Source organism: Camarhynchus parvulus, chromosome 3, assembly GCF_901933205.1.
Source record: "Camarhynchus parvulus chromosome 3, STF_HiC, whole genome shotgun sequence".
NCBI lineage: Eukaryota > Metazoa > Chordata > Aves > Passeriformes > Thraupidae > Camarhynchus > Camarhynchus parvulus.
In genome coordinates this window covers 45,703,415-45,720,181 of record NC_044573.1, presented here as the reverse complement: position 1 = coordinate 45,720,181, position 16,767 = coordinate 45,703,415, and the positions used below count along the sequence as shown (strand labels likewise).

At 36.4% G+C, this 16,767-nt stretch overlaps 1 protein-coding gene across 4 annotated transcripts in view; it reads left to right on the top strand.

The window, feature by feature from the left end:
* The window catches only part of RGS7 (regulator of G protein signaling 7), a 243,269-nt gene that overhangs the window by 213,989 nt on the left and 12,513 nt on the right, over positions 1-16,767 (top strand). For all 4 annotated transcript variants that reach the window (XR_004060577.1, XM_030944612.1, XM_030944611.1 and 1 more), the window contains 6 exons: positions 3,286-3,360; positions 4,397-4,495; positions 5,241-5,302; positions 6,678-6,788; positions 7,266-7,391; positions 14,523-14,709. Coding sequence is in view for 3 of the 4 variants with exons in the window: in XM_030944612.1 (XP_030800472.1) it covers positions 3,286-3,360; positions 4,397-4,495; positions 5,241-5,302; positions 6,678-6,788; positions 7,266-7,391; positions 14,523-14,709 (660 nt within the window). In the remaining variant the exon portion in view is untranslated. The remainder of the gene's footprint in view (positions 1-3,285; positions 3,361-4,396; positions 4,496-5,240; positions 5,303-6,677; positions 6,789-7,265; positions 7,392-14,522; positions 14,710-16,767) is intronic.

Here is a 16,767-nt window from a genome sequence, read left to right as displayed (position 1 = left end):
CATTCTGTAAATCAGTAATTCTTCCAAAGAGTTGTTAACAGGTTTCCTAAAATTAATACACTGTAGCACTATTAGAAGGACTTAAATAATATATTCACTGTTGCCACAGTTATCAGGGATAGAACATTAGTATCAAGTGGATTTTTTTTTAACTCAACATCCTCTCAGATGGTTGCTTCAAATGCTGGTGGTCGCCAGATCAAGGGATGTATGTTCTGGTGCCTCCTCTGTTTACAGACAAGGCTTCTTCCTTCTTTTGTGTTTCTTAGCAGAAGCCTGCTGTGCATCCTCCTAGACAGCATCAGTAGAAAGTGCTGCTGCTTGGGATTCATACTAACCTTGTTATGCAATAATTGAAGTAGGGATTGAAATTTCTCTATATGTGGAGTTTTTAAATATTATTTATCTGTATCCATTTATATCAACAGTGAATTTGTCATGACTGGACTGACCTGTCCTTTGATTAATATGAGGGCATTTGTACTTTGAGATAAATACATGCTAATAGATGGATGAAAAAAACTTAGTGAATGTATGACAGATTTTCACCCAGATATTTAAAAATTGATGAGGACCAGATTCTGCCCTGGTTATGATCTTGCTGTATGATAATTTCAAGAAGGTCACAAAGCTTTCCTCTGTATGTGTTGGGGGAAAATTGTTTTCACATAGAACATTACTCCTGAAAGAAATAAGCACTCTATTTACACATATAGAAGACTTCTCAAGTCTTCCAGGAAATCCGTTTGAAAACTATTTACGGTATTAGTATGCAAATTATATACCACACACTAAATGGGATTCTTGCAGCAGAGCACTCCGACAGGCATCTCACTATTTGAACTATGGTAGTACAGTTAAAAAAACAACACAAAAAGAAAACACAGCTGGATATAATTGTATTCAACACATACTTATTATGTTAATGAGGGCATACAAATAAAATTAAATGTTGTCCAGCAAAGGTTTTCCCACAAAGGCTGAGTTATTTTAGCAAAATGTTCACATAATGGAACTTTTTGTGTTTATTTTAATTGAAAAGATGTTTGATGTTTATTCCTAAATATTTACATATGAAATTTGGCAGCATCAGAAAAACAATAAAACCCATCTCATATCAAGTACAATTTAATAAATATACTTAAGCTGAGAAGAAAACTTAAATTGTGTCCCAAACTACATTATGTACTTCTTCTACTTTTAAATAAAATTACGAGAATGCTGTTGTATAGAGGTAGTGATAAATGTCTTAAGCTCCTGTTGTTACACTAGTTTGTCAGAGTAGTTGATACACCCTTTAGCCACCTCCCCTTCTGCCCTGAAGCTTCCTGATACTTCCTTACCTCTGCCTTCCTGGGGCTGCTCTCCTGCCAGCTTCTCTTCAGTCCCACCTTGGTCCAACTTCTCCTCCCAAGCCTCTCCCTGCCCAAGTAACTTCACTTCAGAGTGAGAGGTTTGAAGCAGCCAGGTGTCAGTAAGAATCCACTAAGTGCTGTACAAGGTCATTACTGGGTTGGGCCTCTTTACAACCAGCAAAAGTGTTGCCCTTGTCTCTAAAAGTCTCCCAGAAGATTTTGTCCCCCTTGAATCAATCTGCACACTCGTGGCATGGAATTTACCCAGGCAATTGCAAGATCTGTCCATACCAATTTACCTTTGGTGGGCTCAAAATCTTTAAAAATAAGAGGCTTCAGATGAGGTTTATGCCTTTTTTTCCCCCTCTCTGTTTTTAGGACATACTTAAAAGCATAGCTTCAAAGCATGCTTAAAAGCATAAAAACCATAACTGAAAACTGAACAAATAACAGTTTGTGCCTTATGTAAGTGTGCCTGCTATTCAAATTGTTACATTCAAAGGCAGTAGATGTTGTTAAAGCCACTGCTTTCTTCACTGCCAGCTGCTGCTGTAATCCTAAAGTAGATGCTCTTGTTTTTTTTAAACTTTATATCTCTGTATACTGCCCTGGGAAATTACTTTCTGCTTTTAAATTGACCATCATGCAGAACTTTGTATTTTTCAACCTGTCCTCTTCTTTGAGATTTGCAAGTTATTTCTGTGTTCAAAACTTCCCATTTTTGTTCAGAAGCACAAAAGATACTGTCCCAATTCTAGTGTGTCAGGTGCAGTCTTAAGAATATTGTCTATTTTTATCATTAGCAATGAGGAGCTGTTTCTACTTCAAATGTTATATGATCAAATGCACACTAATTTATTACTTTAAAATAGAAATTTATTTATTAATTAAAAAAAATGTACTGGATTAAAAAAAGTCAGTCTTGTTTAGGAAATTCTCCAGAGGCAAAGTAACATTGCTCTGTTTAATGAAAGCTATTTTTTTTTACCTATATAAGACATTCTTAGCCTATACAAGCCTAAATTTTGTCTTATTATATTTAAAGTCACATCAAGCATTGTGCATTATAATAAGAAGACAGAGGTTGTATCATTAGAGCAATAATAAGTCCAGCTTGGCTGTTGGGCAAGTAAATTCAATATCTCACTACTTCCATTAAAAATAACCCAATCTACTTTCAGTAGAAGTCTGCTCCCACTAGAGAACAGATTTTGTAGTTTCCACTCAGTGTCAAATGTAATCCCTCCAAAATCAATAGATAAAACTCACCTGAGAGCAAAACACTTTTTAAAAATTTATTTCCAGCAATGGCTAAAAACCAGATTTACACATGGATTTTGTACTTAGAGGGAAGTGTCAAAAGAAGATGAATTAGGAGGAACTAGAGTACTTGTGTGCTTTGGGAGGCCACAGAGTTGTGAGAATGAACCACTGAACCCCAAATCTGATGCGTTGAGAGTAATTTTATTTAGGCTGTCAGTCTTCTGGTTAGGCTGCAGAAGCCTTTTTTGTTGGTTTGGTTTGGTTTTTTCACTTTCTTTTCTGAAGAAAAAAAGCTTTTTTTTTTCTTTTTTCATTTTTTTCATTTTTTTCATTTTTTAATACATGATCCTCTGTAAAAATTGACCCAAAATCAAATGCTCCTGAAGTGAACCTGAGGTTCACAGCTGAGGGGAATATTTCATAATTCTGTTTATTTTGCCTCATTAGGTCAACCATGCTCCTTAGAGGAATAGCTAGAATGTAATGAATGGCTTCCTTGGCAAAACCAAAGCAGAAACTGACTGGTTTCCACTATCTTGGCAATTTATTTTATTTCAATTTCATGGTGGGGAATTTATTTTTCAGTCTTGCACACTAAAGAGGAGTAACTCAGAGAAGCTCCATCACAGATTTAGCCTTTTGCTTTCCTTTCTCTTTCTTTTAATAGCCTGGCTGTGTAAACACTACTGAAGTGGATATAAAAAAATCTTCAAGAATGAGAAATCCACATAAAACAAGAAAGGTAAGTTATTATATCAAAAGAAGGAGGTGGAGGAAATTTATAGAATGAATTTCCATAATTTCTCAGAGCACTTTTTTCTTACAGCAGCAAGCTGTATGAAATGTATGTTAATATTTCATAAACTCTTAATTGAATTAATATTAACAAATTTGCTAATGCTAAGCGAATGCTATCACATAAGATTTCAGAGAAATACAAAGATTTTGAAGATAAAATTCATTTTTGCTTGCTTTATACATGTTTTATACAGTAGATTGAATAAAGCACATTAAAATATTTGTCAGTAATAAAGGGAAAAAAATAGAAATTCAGCATAAACTCTAAAAGCAGTTCTTTTCCTGGTCCTCATGAAAAAGCTGTCTCTATATTGCAGTTATGCCCAAAATGGATGACTGGAAATGATGGAAGAAATTAGCTCTATCTAAATTAGGTTGTCATTAGAGTGTAACTTCTCTAGAGATGTACAGATGGATTGGCTCAACATTTTTAAGTCCTTTGCACCATAACCATGTAGATTGACTCCCACTATAGAGTACTTCCTTTGAGGTGCATTTGCATGTTGACCCATAGGAAGGTAAGTTTTAAAAAGGAAAATGGATTTAGAGAAAGTTTTAGCTTGGTTTCTTTATGGTAGTGAAAGGTCCAGATTAGTGTAATTTACCAGATAGTAATTGCAATTTTGGAAGTCATCCAAATAATCTGTGAGTTAGTGTACCTCTCAGGATAGTCCACCTACTAGTCATCTCCACTTACTGTAATAGCATCTCTCAGTGTCATTCCCCATGTTTAGTATGATGCTGATACAGAGACCTAATAAAAGTAGATCCATGGTTGTGGCTTTATGGAACTGTGGGAGTTTGGGAGTCTTTATTTTACACTCTAGTGCAGAAGCACAATTTTATCTGAGTGCATGGGTTATTGCAGTTTCTTTAGGTAAATATGGTCTTGGCTGACTTCTTGAGCACAATGTAGTATGGGTGTGTGCAGAAAGCATTGTCTGAAAGCAACCATCATTGTTCCATTTTTTTTTGCATAGTCTGTCTATGGCTTACAAAATGACATTCGAAGTCACAGCCCTACGCACACGCCAGTGCCAGAGACTAAGCCACCCACAGAAGATGAACTACACCAAGAGGTTTGGAACATAACGACAAAAATGTACTTCTTTTAAAAGAACTTTTTAGGTGATAACTTTTTTAGGTATAAACCCAAAAATTATTGTAACTGGGAAGTTAATCAAAACAGCTTTTGCAAACATTTAATAAACCTCTTCCTTGTCTCAAGGTATATGGATTTAGGCATGTAACTTCATCAAAACTGATGAGACAAAAACCTGAATTTTTTGTATCATGTATTAAACACCTAAAGGCAGTGGGAAGTAGGCCAGTGAGTGGGTTCATTGTATAGGAAAGCCCATTAGCCCCTTCCGCTGTAGACAGCTTGCTCTTCTTTCAACGCTGATTTGAGGCTTGGGGGTATACTTACCTCTCCATGTATGCATGTATAGGTTCACACATTTATCTACTGTTAAAACTTTGTTAATCTTTCCTGAGATGTTAGAGTCTGGAGAAGGTAAATGTTTGAAGAAGTATTAGTTCTCCTCAAAAATCTAAAAAAAGGCTAACTGGATTTCTGTTGATGAACCTTTAGGGAAAATGTTATATTGGGCACATTTTTTGTCTCTGTATGAGCTTTCTCTTTAATGGAAACTTCCATTTATGTTAGAGCTACAATGGTGAAATGTTGTTTTAATTCAGATATATTTCTCTTCTGTGCCCTAGGATAAATTAATGTTCAATTACAGCCCTAATAAAAGAAGTTATAGAAATAGAGTCAAGCAATAAATTACTCATAAAACTCTTTTCCTTCCTTTCTTGCAGATTAAGCACTGGCAAATGCAATTAGACAGACATAGATTAAAAATGTCAAAAGTTGCAGAGAGGTACGTATATTGTCATATTTTCTATTTTTTTCAATTAGACTGGCAACTATTGGGAAAAATGTCAGTGTGAAATAGCTTCAAAGAGCTATTAACTGCAAATAGCTCTTCAAAGAGAGACATGAGAGCTCAGATGTCATAGAAATAACTGATGAGAGTTTACTTTAAGTGGAGAAGTATGAAGTTCTTTTAGTGGTAAAAATATTCCAGATATTCCATGATACATTTCTGATAAAACTGAGTCAGTGAAAGAGCCTGTGACCAAGTGATTACAAGTTTCACCTTTCATTGGCAGGGAGGCTAAATGGGAATAGGTCTGGGGTTGTTGTTTTGATATTTCAAAAGGGCAATCACTGATGGAGCAAGGGAACTGGCTGGTGTGGAGCTCAGTGAGTGCTTGAACAAAGTGAGTTTGGGCTCAGTTTGGGTCAGAGATGTAACACTAGTAGGAATCTATCTGCAAATAAGACCTAAGTTTGTCAGGAAGGGGCTAGAAAGCAAATAAAACAAAAAGCCCAACATTGCAGAAAATTGAGCTGCAGAGGGCTTAGTAAAGGAAATAAGGCAAAATAAAAATTGCTCTTCATCTTCTCATAAACATTTCTGCATATATATTTACTCATTTATGTGTATGTGTGTATACATATGCAAATCTCCAAATAAATATTTATTTATAAAGAGAGCAGGCAAAGATTTTTTTCTTTGCTGAACAGTAAAAAAAAGTACACTAAATATAATAGGAATTGAAAAGAAAAAATAGTTGTCCTCACTTGTCAATAATTTTACAAGAATTATGAGGTCAAAGGAAACAGCAAGCATAAATAAGGACAATGGGAGATGTAAATTAACAGAATACAAGCAAAGTTTTTAGTATGTGCAACTGAGTCTGACCAATTCCTGAATATTAAAGTTCAAAAATTGATTTATTTTTGCTGGAAATAATGTCCTTTGATTAGGAAATAATAAAAAAAAAGTATATTTAAGAGAAAATAAAAAGACTACTAGCTGTTGCAGGGCCAATAAATATAACCTGTGTAACACACAGTGTTTTAGAACAGATTTTAAGGAAACTGTTGATTAAAACCACAGGTATATAAAACATGTTCCTTTGTGAAAACAAAGGTGCATGGAGGAGGTTGTATGATTTAATTTATTAGTGCCTAAAGGAACCTTAAATGAAGCTACGTGGATGTATTAGGGAAGAATATTTTATTTCTACTCTTGTTAGACCTGAGCCACCCCTCCTTCTTCAACGGTCCAACTGTGTGCACACAGTTACCATGGCTTGGTGGATGCAAGGTAACTTGTTAGCTGGGGTAACCTCATCAGGTTTCTTCTCCTCCTGACATGATGATGTTTGATGCTTTTGTTTTCCTAGTCTATTAGCTTATACAGAGCAGTATTTGGAATATGATCCTTTTCTTGTGCCCCCTGATCCCTCAAACCCTTGGATATCAGATGACACCACTTTCTGGGAACTGGAGGCAAGGTATACAATTTTATTTCTTCTTTGGAGGAAGAATATAACATGCTTTTCTGGAAATGTGAAGATTGCAGATAGAGGTACTGCAGGAAAATACTGAGGCAGAAGGGCATTGCAGTACACTTTTGGTCTTTCCAGTTTTACAGTTTTGTAAGATGGGAAGTGCTATATATTAATAAATCTGTGTGAAATGTTACAGTAACCTGCTTCCAGGCTTATAGTATGGTGAAGAAAAAAAAAAAAAAAAGACAGCTTTTAAATTCTGATAACATTCCTAGTTGGAAATCTTTATTTTTCTGTGTATTACCTTCATCCTAAGTAAGTACTAACAGTCTGTTTGCTCATTGCTGAACATTGCACAGATGTGAGTACTCTAAAAAGTGAGAAGACCATGGAACTTTAGGACTTGGTCTAAATTATGAATACATCGTTAGAATACTTAACTATTGGTCACTTCGGGTTCTGTTGTTTTTAATTCTGTAGCAAAGAGCCAGGACAGCAGAGGGTGAAACGATGGGGATTTGGCATGGATGAAGCTTTGAAAGACCCTGTGGGAAGAGAGCAGTTTCTGAAATTCTTGGAGTCAGAATTCAGTTCAGAAAATTTGAGGTAAATGGGAGTTACTTTATTTTTTAATAGCTTGCAAGTTATATTGGATTTTGCTTTGTTGTTGTCTTTTTCTGGTACTTTTTATTTTTTGTCCCCTTCAAAAATTTCCTCACATTTCAGAATTAATTCATCCAGATTGCTACTCGCTTTCATGTACAGGCAGAAGGAAATATTCATATAGTTAACAGAGACTCACATGAAGCATATTTTTCCATTCATATTAAACTTTTGGTCAAACTACTTATATAATAACTTTTCTCTAAGCTTGTCTTTTAAACACGTATAAAATGGATTCATTCAAAGCCTGTTCAATATAATTTATTTAGTCAAATATTATGAGAAAAGTAAAATGAAATTTAAAAAGTTTAAAAATAAATAAAGGATCTAAAAGTAAAATTCATCAACTTTCATCAGGTTGATTGGTTTCTGGGGATAATTTTGAATGTCTCCACCAATATTCTAGTACTTGTGTATCTGACACAGCTGAAGTAGGGTGACATCTAGCTCTCAAATTCCTCACTAATTGTAAAATGGAAAGTGTTCTTAGTGTATGAAGCATAGGCAGTATGCTTTTAAAACTGTACTTAGAGAATTACTTCTAGGTGAGGGGAAAAATTACTTGATTTTAAAAATGGCAGTCCATCAATTGGTTAATAGCATGTTTTGTTTTTGCTGTTCTAAGAAATTCATATTTCAGTAAGAATTATTTCAGAAAGATTATTAACAGCCTTTCTATAGACAGAAAAATTAAGCTGAGCATAGTACAAAAATATAGGCAACATGTTTTTATCTTAATTCCATCGTCAGATGTTGCCTGTATCACTTTCCATTCACCAATAATACTATAAAATCCTATTTGCATTTACATTCTAGAACTCAGAATAATTCTAACCTAGTTTTTTCCTATGCCAATTCTTACTCTAAAGTGGTGCAGCCATGCATACTAAAATTATGCTTTTGTAGCATCTTACAAGAGGCATTTAATATTTATGGTGTTGATTTATAAATGCTGGGTAATTGCACAGATCTCCTTGTTGTTAATTTAAATTTGTCAGCAGAATAATGAGTTGGAGTCCTCTAAGTTGCTGACCATGTTCATATTTAAACATTAGCTTTGCATCACAAACATAGCCTGACCTGTATGTGTATATTGATGACTTTATTTGTCACAAATACAGATTTTTCTTATTAAAAACTCCAGTTGGTAAAATGAATGTTTAAAAATCAGAATAAGACCAAGAAAAGGAAAGGTAATTTTTTCTTTTTAAATTATTGTTTAAAGAGCATCCTGGTAATTTGTTATGCAGAGCAGCTGTTCAAACATGAACCTATTGAGCCCAGTGTGTGCTGCAGTTTGTGGTGCTTTTCTGTGATTAATTTGTCTCTCTGCCAACTAGACTGTTACCCACATAATCCCTAACTCTTTCATCTAATCCTATTTACAACACTAAAGACAGGCAAACTGCAAGTAACTGATCTAGAAAAATTCCCTCAAGAAATTTCTTCAGAGATGATTCCTTGACATGCCATCTACTCTTCTGTCTCTTCCTCTAAATTCTTAAATTGGCATTATAAAATATAATATCTGAGAAACAGTGAATATGATCTTAAAGGCCAGGCAGGGGATACATTTGGTCTGAGAAGGTGCTTTCTGTGATAATTAACAGAAGGGAAACTGTCTCAGAAGATCAGAATTACGTTTGTAAATGCCTAAGCTGTAGAGAAATCAATCCATTAGGTTCACATAGTAAATTTGGGTTAGCAAACATGAATTTGTAAAGCTTGTTGTGTATGGCTGTCAAAATGTTTTAGATGTCAATAACAGAAGTTAAAAGCTTGATGATTTCAAGCATTACCACTAAATAAACCTTAGAAGGCAAACATTTTCACTGCTCACCTGTTAACTCCATTGTGGTAATTTGGGGGTTTTAGTGGTATTTTTTAAATTATTATTTTGACCGCCACCTTAAGAAAAATAATTGTGTCCACCCACATATTCGCACTGCAACAAATTCAACTCAAATCAGTTGCTGGTTCTTGTACTTTTACAGATCTAATCATGATAAAATTTACAGCACTGCCAAGCCTATAGTTGGATGGCAGCTGGGACCCTGCTTTTGAGCTTTCAAGTATCAAGGATCTGAGTACATAGGATACAGCAGGGACTGCAGCATGACAGGAGCTTCAGCAATAGGTGATTAGGTGTCTTATACCTCATTTTATGAAACAAACACCAAAACCATGAAATGATAAGTCTACCAGATACACCATTTCTATTCGAGTGTAATGATATTACATAGCAAGAAGTCCCAGCGTTACTGCTACGTTAACTTTGACTGAGAGTGCCTAAGGTATCTGAGAATATCATTCTTGGCAGATACAGATCCTGTCTTAAAGGGTCTGTATCCCTGCCTTGGGATACAGATCCTGTCCTAAGGAAAACAGCAAGGACGAAGGACCTTGAGCTGTGATTTCATACTAAGAATTGTGCAGTGATCAGGAATATAACCAGGTTTCCCTTTCTCACTTTGTATCTCTGTTCTTTTTTCTTTGCCTGTAAATGGGGCTTAATAGTATTTCACTCTCTGAAGGAGTGTTTTAAAGCATAGCAAAGGAATAAAACTGCATAAGCAGTTCCGTCAGTGCAGTGACTTCATTACAGTGTGACTGCACTTTGCAGGTTGGATTCTGCACTTCCCTGATGCAGGGTATGACTTGGGATCTCTTGTTACCATGCATGTTTTTGGAAGAACTGCTTTGTGTGCTACTCAATACACAGAACAAATAGCTAAAGTAACATATGATTTGGATAATAGATTTATGAAATTCCCAATGCCTATTACAAAAATGGTGAGCATTGTTTAAAATTCACAAGACTAAAGTTTGAGCATGATCCAGTACTATTGAGCTCAGTCACAAGGTTTTCCAAGTACTCAAAAAAGTACTTTTCAAAGAGAGTGAGTTTATGAAATCAAACTTACTGCAGCATGGCACCTAGAGACCTAATGTCTTTAATTTCTGTAGGAAATTGTATTCCTCTTCTTGTCTTTCCTTTGTCTGTAGCGCAGCAGAATTCTTTGGAAAATTAATATTTGTATGCTGACTACAGGTTTGCTCCCAACTGGTTATTTTGTAGGAATTGCAGCCTGTAAAGATTAAATCATTTCAGACCTGCCAACCTGAAAGCCTGTCCAAATCCTTATGCAGTGAGTATGATCTCCAAAGCAGTTCAAAGACTGAAAAACCTCCTAAGTTAGTGAAGGGAGAGTGGTGACAAGTTAGGTTCCATGATACACAGAAGGAAAAGCCGCTGAACCCCTTGCCCCTTCCTTTGATGCTCATTTCTTAGGTCTGTAATGTATGACTAGTAGGGGAAAAGGGACTTTGCATTCTTGTTATCCAGAAAAAATGAGAGAGACTGAGAAATTTGATAGGTTTGGATGTCTTCCCTCAATAATTTTTGTCTATCCCCCTACAAGCTGACATTTTATGAGGTGTTTATCCTTTACAGTGGTGATTATGAGGCCCTGTTGTGGGTGCTAATAACTTGACCGAAATTTAATCCTCATAGCTGAAATTGCCTGTGAGTTATTCCTCATTCAGACTCAAGCTTAAATGCCAAGTGCCAGCAATGTTGCCATTTCTGCAGAGCAGATGAGAAAAAACTAGTTGCAGGATTTAATGAGTTTCTCTGTCATATTCTTGAGATCCTTCAGTTCTACTATGCCTTGAAGCTTGAAATTGTAGTGGGCAAGAAGGTGGACTCTAGAAATCAGAGAGCAGTGTTTCCTGGCCCTGGAAAAATATTATGTGATTTTATTCATAGAGTTTGTTTAGGTTTTTGTTTGCTTTTTCTGAAAATGCTGAAAGGTCTAGCTTCTTGTTTTGTCACATGCACTGAGTGCAAAGTTCACATAATTCCCACTCCAGTTTTTCCACACTGACTATACCTCATGTGTTTCACAGAGAACCACTGCAGTCTTTCTCTCACTTGTTGTTCCTTTGAGTTAAATTTAACTAATTGTCTTGGTCTGTAATCTGGCTGCACCTGCCTTTAGGTCAGTTAATGGGACAGAAGCTGTGTTGCAGCTGTGTTATTTATCCACGAGGCCACTGTGGCTTTGAAAGTAATCCAGCTGGAGGACATAATCCCCAGATACCTTGCAACATGTGTTTTAGCAGTCCATGTGGCTGGATGTGCTACTGCTGTACACTAGACACCCTCACTCTGCTGTGTGACCCAGCAGGTGGCAGCCCACGTGCTGGAGTAGAAGACAGCAGCGAGGTTTACACTCAGCTACTCAAGTCTCTGTTCCAACAGTGCTGAGCGTCTGCTAGAAAGGGTCTCCATGGCAAAAGCAAACCTCCCCCAACAGGAAATGCAGTTTCATCCGAGGGCAGCTGGACTGAGTTCTAGTTCCTTACACAAAGTAGCACCAAGTCTGTGTATATCATTGCCCAAAAAATGCAATTCCCCTTCTCCCCTCACCTGCCCTTGCACACAGTTAATGTTGCAGACTGTATGCTTTTTGCCACAAGAGTCTTCCCTTGCTCTGGTCACAGCTCATGAGGCAGAGAGCTGTAAAATGGTATAGGGAGCTCTTTTGATTTGAGGCCTTGTGCTGAGGTCTTGTGACTCCATTTCAACTTCATCTGTGCTATTGGTTGCCATGGGATATTTGAAAAAGTTATTTTTGAAAATGCAAGAGGGAGCAGCTTTATTTTTGTCATTTCTTAACTTTGAATATTTGAATTCAACTCTCTGTGGGAGGAGGGCAGGCATCTTTTCTTAAAAGATAAGTAGATGAAAATCTTAAAATGTGTGTTGGCTGTGAAATAAGCACCCTAGACATAACACAGAAATCATAATTCTTCCCACTTTTAGAGAGGTTTCTATATTTAGAGTTTCACATTTTTAGTTGAGTCTTTGAATGCTATTGTTAGAAGGGTAAAATTAAATTAATCTATCAAAGAACTGGTGTTCTGCGTGTAAGAATTGGTCTATACAACCTCCCCATTCTATGCTGCAAGCATAAAAGTTAAATTTATTGAAATTTATCTCCCATCTATTTCCCCAGAATTGAGTATAACCTACTATATGAAAACGGTTTACTTGCAAAAGAAAATAGCATCCTAAGGCATGTTTGCAGTAACTTCCAGAGTTATTGGCAGTGATACAATGGAACAAAAAAGGAAGTGACATCTCTGAGCTAGATCTGCAGGATGTCTGCAGGGAGACAGAAAATGTGTGTTTACAAAGAGCATCCTTCCCTTTCATTTTTGTGTTCCTTACCTGACTTGGAGACGCATGAGCAATCAGTCAATCCCAGAAGATGCACTTGAAGGGGTTAGCACTGCAGGATATGTGCTTTTAAATGCAAATATCTAAAGCAGTTTAAGGAAACCAAAGTAGGTTGCCCATATTTGAGAGAGTGAACTGAATTAGAGTTTGTGAGCTTTGCAGTTTTTAAACTTGAGTTATCAGGCATTCCTGCATTGCCATCAGATTCTCAGGATACATCCCCAGGCTCTGTGCAGAATTATGTTCAATTCACACTGTAATTCATATGTAAAACGGATGCTACCCAGAAGTTTTGAAACTGGAGTTCTATTGGCACAGATGCCCTTTGTGACCTTGGAGAAACCACTGTACATTATTACATGAGGAACATATTTGCAAAACTGGGACAATATTGCTTCTCTGTCTCTTGGAGAATCTTAGATGAAAAAATTGTGCTTATGTACTATTGAAATTGAAGGTTGTAGCAATACCTAAAATAGTCTTCTTGGTAGCCTGAAGCTAACAATGCTGGCTTGTGGAAAATGAACACAGGCTCCTTCCATTTGTGCTACAAAGAAATTTGAAAACAGGACTATGGAGGATAATTGCTTCCTGAGAGGAAGTGAAGGATATCCTATAGCAAGAGTACTATAAGGTTTGCTATGCTTTCCTATTATCTCTTAAGTTTTCTGCAGTAATTAAATGAGAATTTGGATTGAGGGTGGTGTCGTTTTGCTTTCTTGGGGGTCTGAGGAGAGTGTCACTGTTCTCTCCTATCCCATCCTTGTTGAACTCAGCTAAGAGAGCTTAAGCTGATCTCACAGTGTAAGCAGGGTGCAAACCACACGGTGTACCCAATTTATTTGTGAGCCTTGGAAAATCCAGCTGATTTCAAAGTTAAATCACTTCAAGGCTCAGCTTATCTGTTTCATAGGATCAGCTGTGTCAGAACAATAATGAAAAGTTGCAATGGTATATACTGCATGTTTGCCAAAGTCAGACTTTAGCTGAGCTCTTGGATTTGGGGAAGAACTAAGTGGTCTGAACCATGTCTAAGAATGGGATCCTGAATTAATTTAGGATTATTTTGTGCCATGAGAGAGTCTGAACACCGATAAAAGAAATAACGAAATAAAGCTTACAGCTAGTTAGCCATGATTATAAAGTGCTCAGGACCTTTTTAGTGATCTTGTTCCAGACTGAATGAGGATACAGTGAACTGGCTGCACTACGTTTGGCTGCTCAATGTTGGTTTGCTCAGCAGCAGAAGAGAGAATGTGCAATTCCATTCAGCATTTTTAGCAAGAATATGAATGTAAATGGAATGCTGAAAAGAGAAATTAAATTATAATTAACAAAAGAAATGCTTTTTCAATGTGTGCATGATTTCTGAGTAACAAAATTAGTTGCATGGTTTAGGATTTAATAGAACTCAGAGATTCATGTAGATAGCAAGAATATAAATGATTAGTTTTTGAAAGAATGTCAAATAGCAGTTAGTTTATAAGTAATATAAGTCCTTGTGGTTCAGCCAAAATGAAGTGTCAGTTTAATTCTAGCTAAATCTGGACTCTTCCTGCAAGCACGTTACCCATACATAAGTAATGAAGGATTTCCTATCTATCCCATGAAGAGCCTTCTAAAAATTGCTTCCCTGGGTGGATTGATTGCCTTGAGACAGGTCACCAGAATGCTGATCCCAACATAAAATCACTCAACTTTTACTTATTTTAGCATGTCTAGATGAAAACTTCAGTTACTTAATTTCCTTTTTAAGAGCAAGGAAGAATGTGGGCACTTCATTAGTGGTTAATCTGAGCTGGAAGTCAAGGTGCTGTGTTGTGCCCTAGGTTCTGGTTAGCAGTAGAAGACCTGAAGAAGAGGCCAATCCGTGAAGTTCCTGCTCGCGTCCAAGAAATCTGGCAAGAATTTCTTGCTCCAGGTGCACCCAGCGCCATCAACCTAGATTCAAAAAGTTATGACAAAACCACTCAGAATGTGAAGGAACCTGGAAGATACACATTTGAAGATGCTCAGGTCAGTTTGCAATTGTGTTTATGGACATCTGAAATGGAATATTGGCTGGTGAAATCTATACACAAAAATGAGATGTATTTGGGAATTAAATTATGGTGCCCTGTTTCCTAAAATGCCATTTTGGCAATGCAAATGTGTAACACTCTTTCTTTCATGAGGCATATGAAGTTCTTGAAACTTCTGTGCTTGATATAGAGTTTTCAGGTGGACTTTGAATAGAGGAAAGCATGTAGTGAAGAAAATATGAAGTACTTCTGTATTAAATGCAACACTTCCTGTGACTTATAATTTAATATTTAATCTCTGAAGACTTCTGAGAAAAGCAATAGAAAATAATTTGATTCACAGTAAAAGTAGCAGAACGGGTATCATCCTCCATTTTCATCAGCAGCCCAGTGATGAAAATTTAATTATTAATGCAAAGTGAAATGGTATCAAAAGAGGAGATTGAGATCATATCCCTGCAGAATTTCCTGCAGTTTGATTATTAGGTCATGATCTTGGGAGTCAGGAGATGCTGCTACAGGGCCCATGAAGGAGAAAAGGGAATTGAATTGAGGCTTCCTACTTTTTGGGAGAATGCCTCTGCCGTAAACTTGAAGGGGAATAATTTTACCTCCTTTTAATTTTTCCATTATGAGAATTGCAACCTATGAAGAAACAATAGAATTTTCAGTAGACCCTATGTCATAGCCACCGTTTTGAAGTACTCTGCATTAAACCAAACATACAATATTTGCTTGCACCTGCTGACCCCTGGAGATTTAAGAATGCAGTGTATAGCAAAGACATAAATGGCAAAAGTAAAAAATAGAGCAACATTAAAGGTTTTTAAAAAAATTGTCTTTGCAGTTGAGTGAGTAATTGACATTTAAATTCCTTGCCAGTATCCATTTTTTTTGTAATAAGTGTAAAATTTCAATACCCTTTTACTGCCAGATCTCCCTTCATTTATGAAAGACATGGAATATTCAGTGTTTATGCAAGCAGGACTTTGCCACCTGGAGAGGACCTCTGCTTAATCCAGTTCAGCACAAAACCTTAAACCTGGAAGCCTCAATTTCTGTGGAAAAGGGACAGGCTGCACCTGCTGTGTTCTTACTTGAAACTTTAGGAACTTTAGTGTCCCACCTGAGGTGGAGGGTTTTGTCAGGGATAGGGCTCTGCCTCTGCAACAAGCCTTTTTTGGCCTGCCAGCTGGGAAGGAGACTGCTGGTGTGCCATTCTGGCAGTTGGTGGGTCATTTAATTGGGGTTAAAAATGTATTAAAAGCATTTCTGGACTGGAAACATAGAAGATGAAACTCCATGTCAAATGCAGATAGGTAAAATGGGACACATAAGTAAAAATAGCCCATCTGTGCTAAATATGTGCATTAATGTGTCCCTGGCTAACTTGTACATTACCAATACTAATACAGCCCAATTTATTCTTGCTTTTATAGGCATATTTCTTGTACAGAAATTAAATTTTAATTCTCATCACCACTTTCTGCTCTCTGTTGACTGCATTGTCTGCTTTCACAGACACTGAGTGAAAAAAAACCTTCCCCATATAAACCAGTCTAAATTTTGAATATACATCAGAATTTCTCTGCTTACTGTAAGAAATACAAAGACATTTAGAATAACTTTTACGGTTTCTAATACAGCAAAAATTAAACATCAGTTCTAATTTTACCTTGCCTTAATTTTCAGACAAGGTGGGGAGTTTTGTTTGGGGCTTTTTTTTTTTTGTTTTGGCTTTTTTTGTGTTCACTAATTTTAGGCACTACCAAGCTGAGAAACAGTATTTTTTTCCAGTTTGTTTGCTGTTTTTTCCCAATTGCTGTGCTACAGGTTTCCTACAGTAAAAAATAGAATCTGAATAAAACAAAAAGTCCATGAAAATAGATAATGACAGAATAGATAATCATTCAGGATTTTTAAAAAATATTTTTGAGAGTATTTTCTGTTCTGGCGTCTTTTTCTACAAATCTTTTCTCTAGCGTATCATCAGAACTAGAATTATCAAGTGTTTTACATCACAGATTTTTTGTTTTTCATCTTTTTCAGGAAT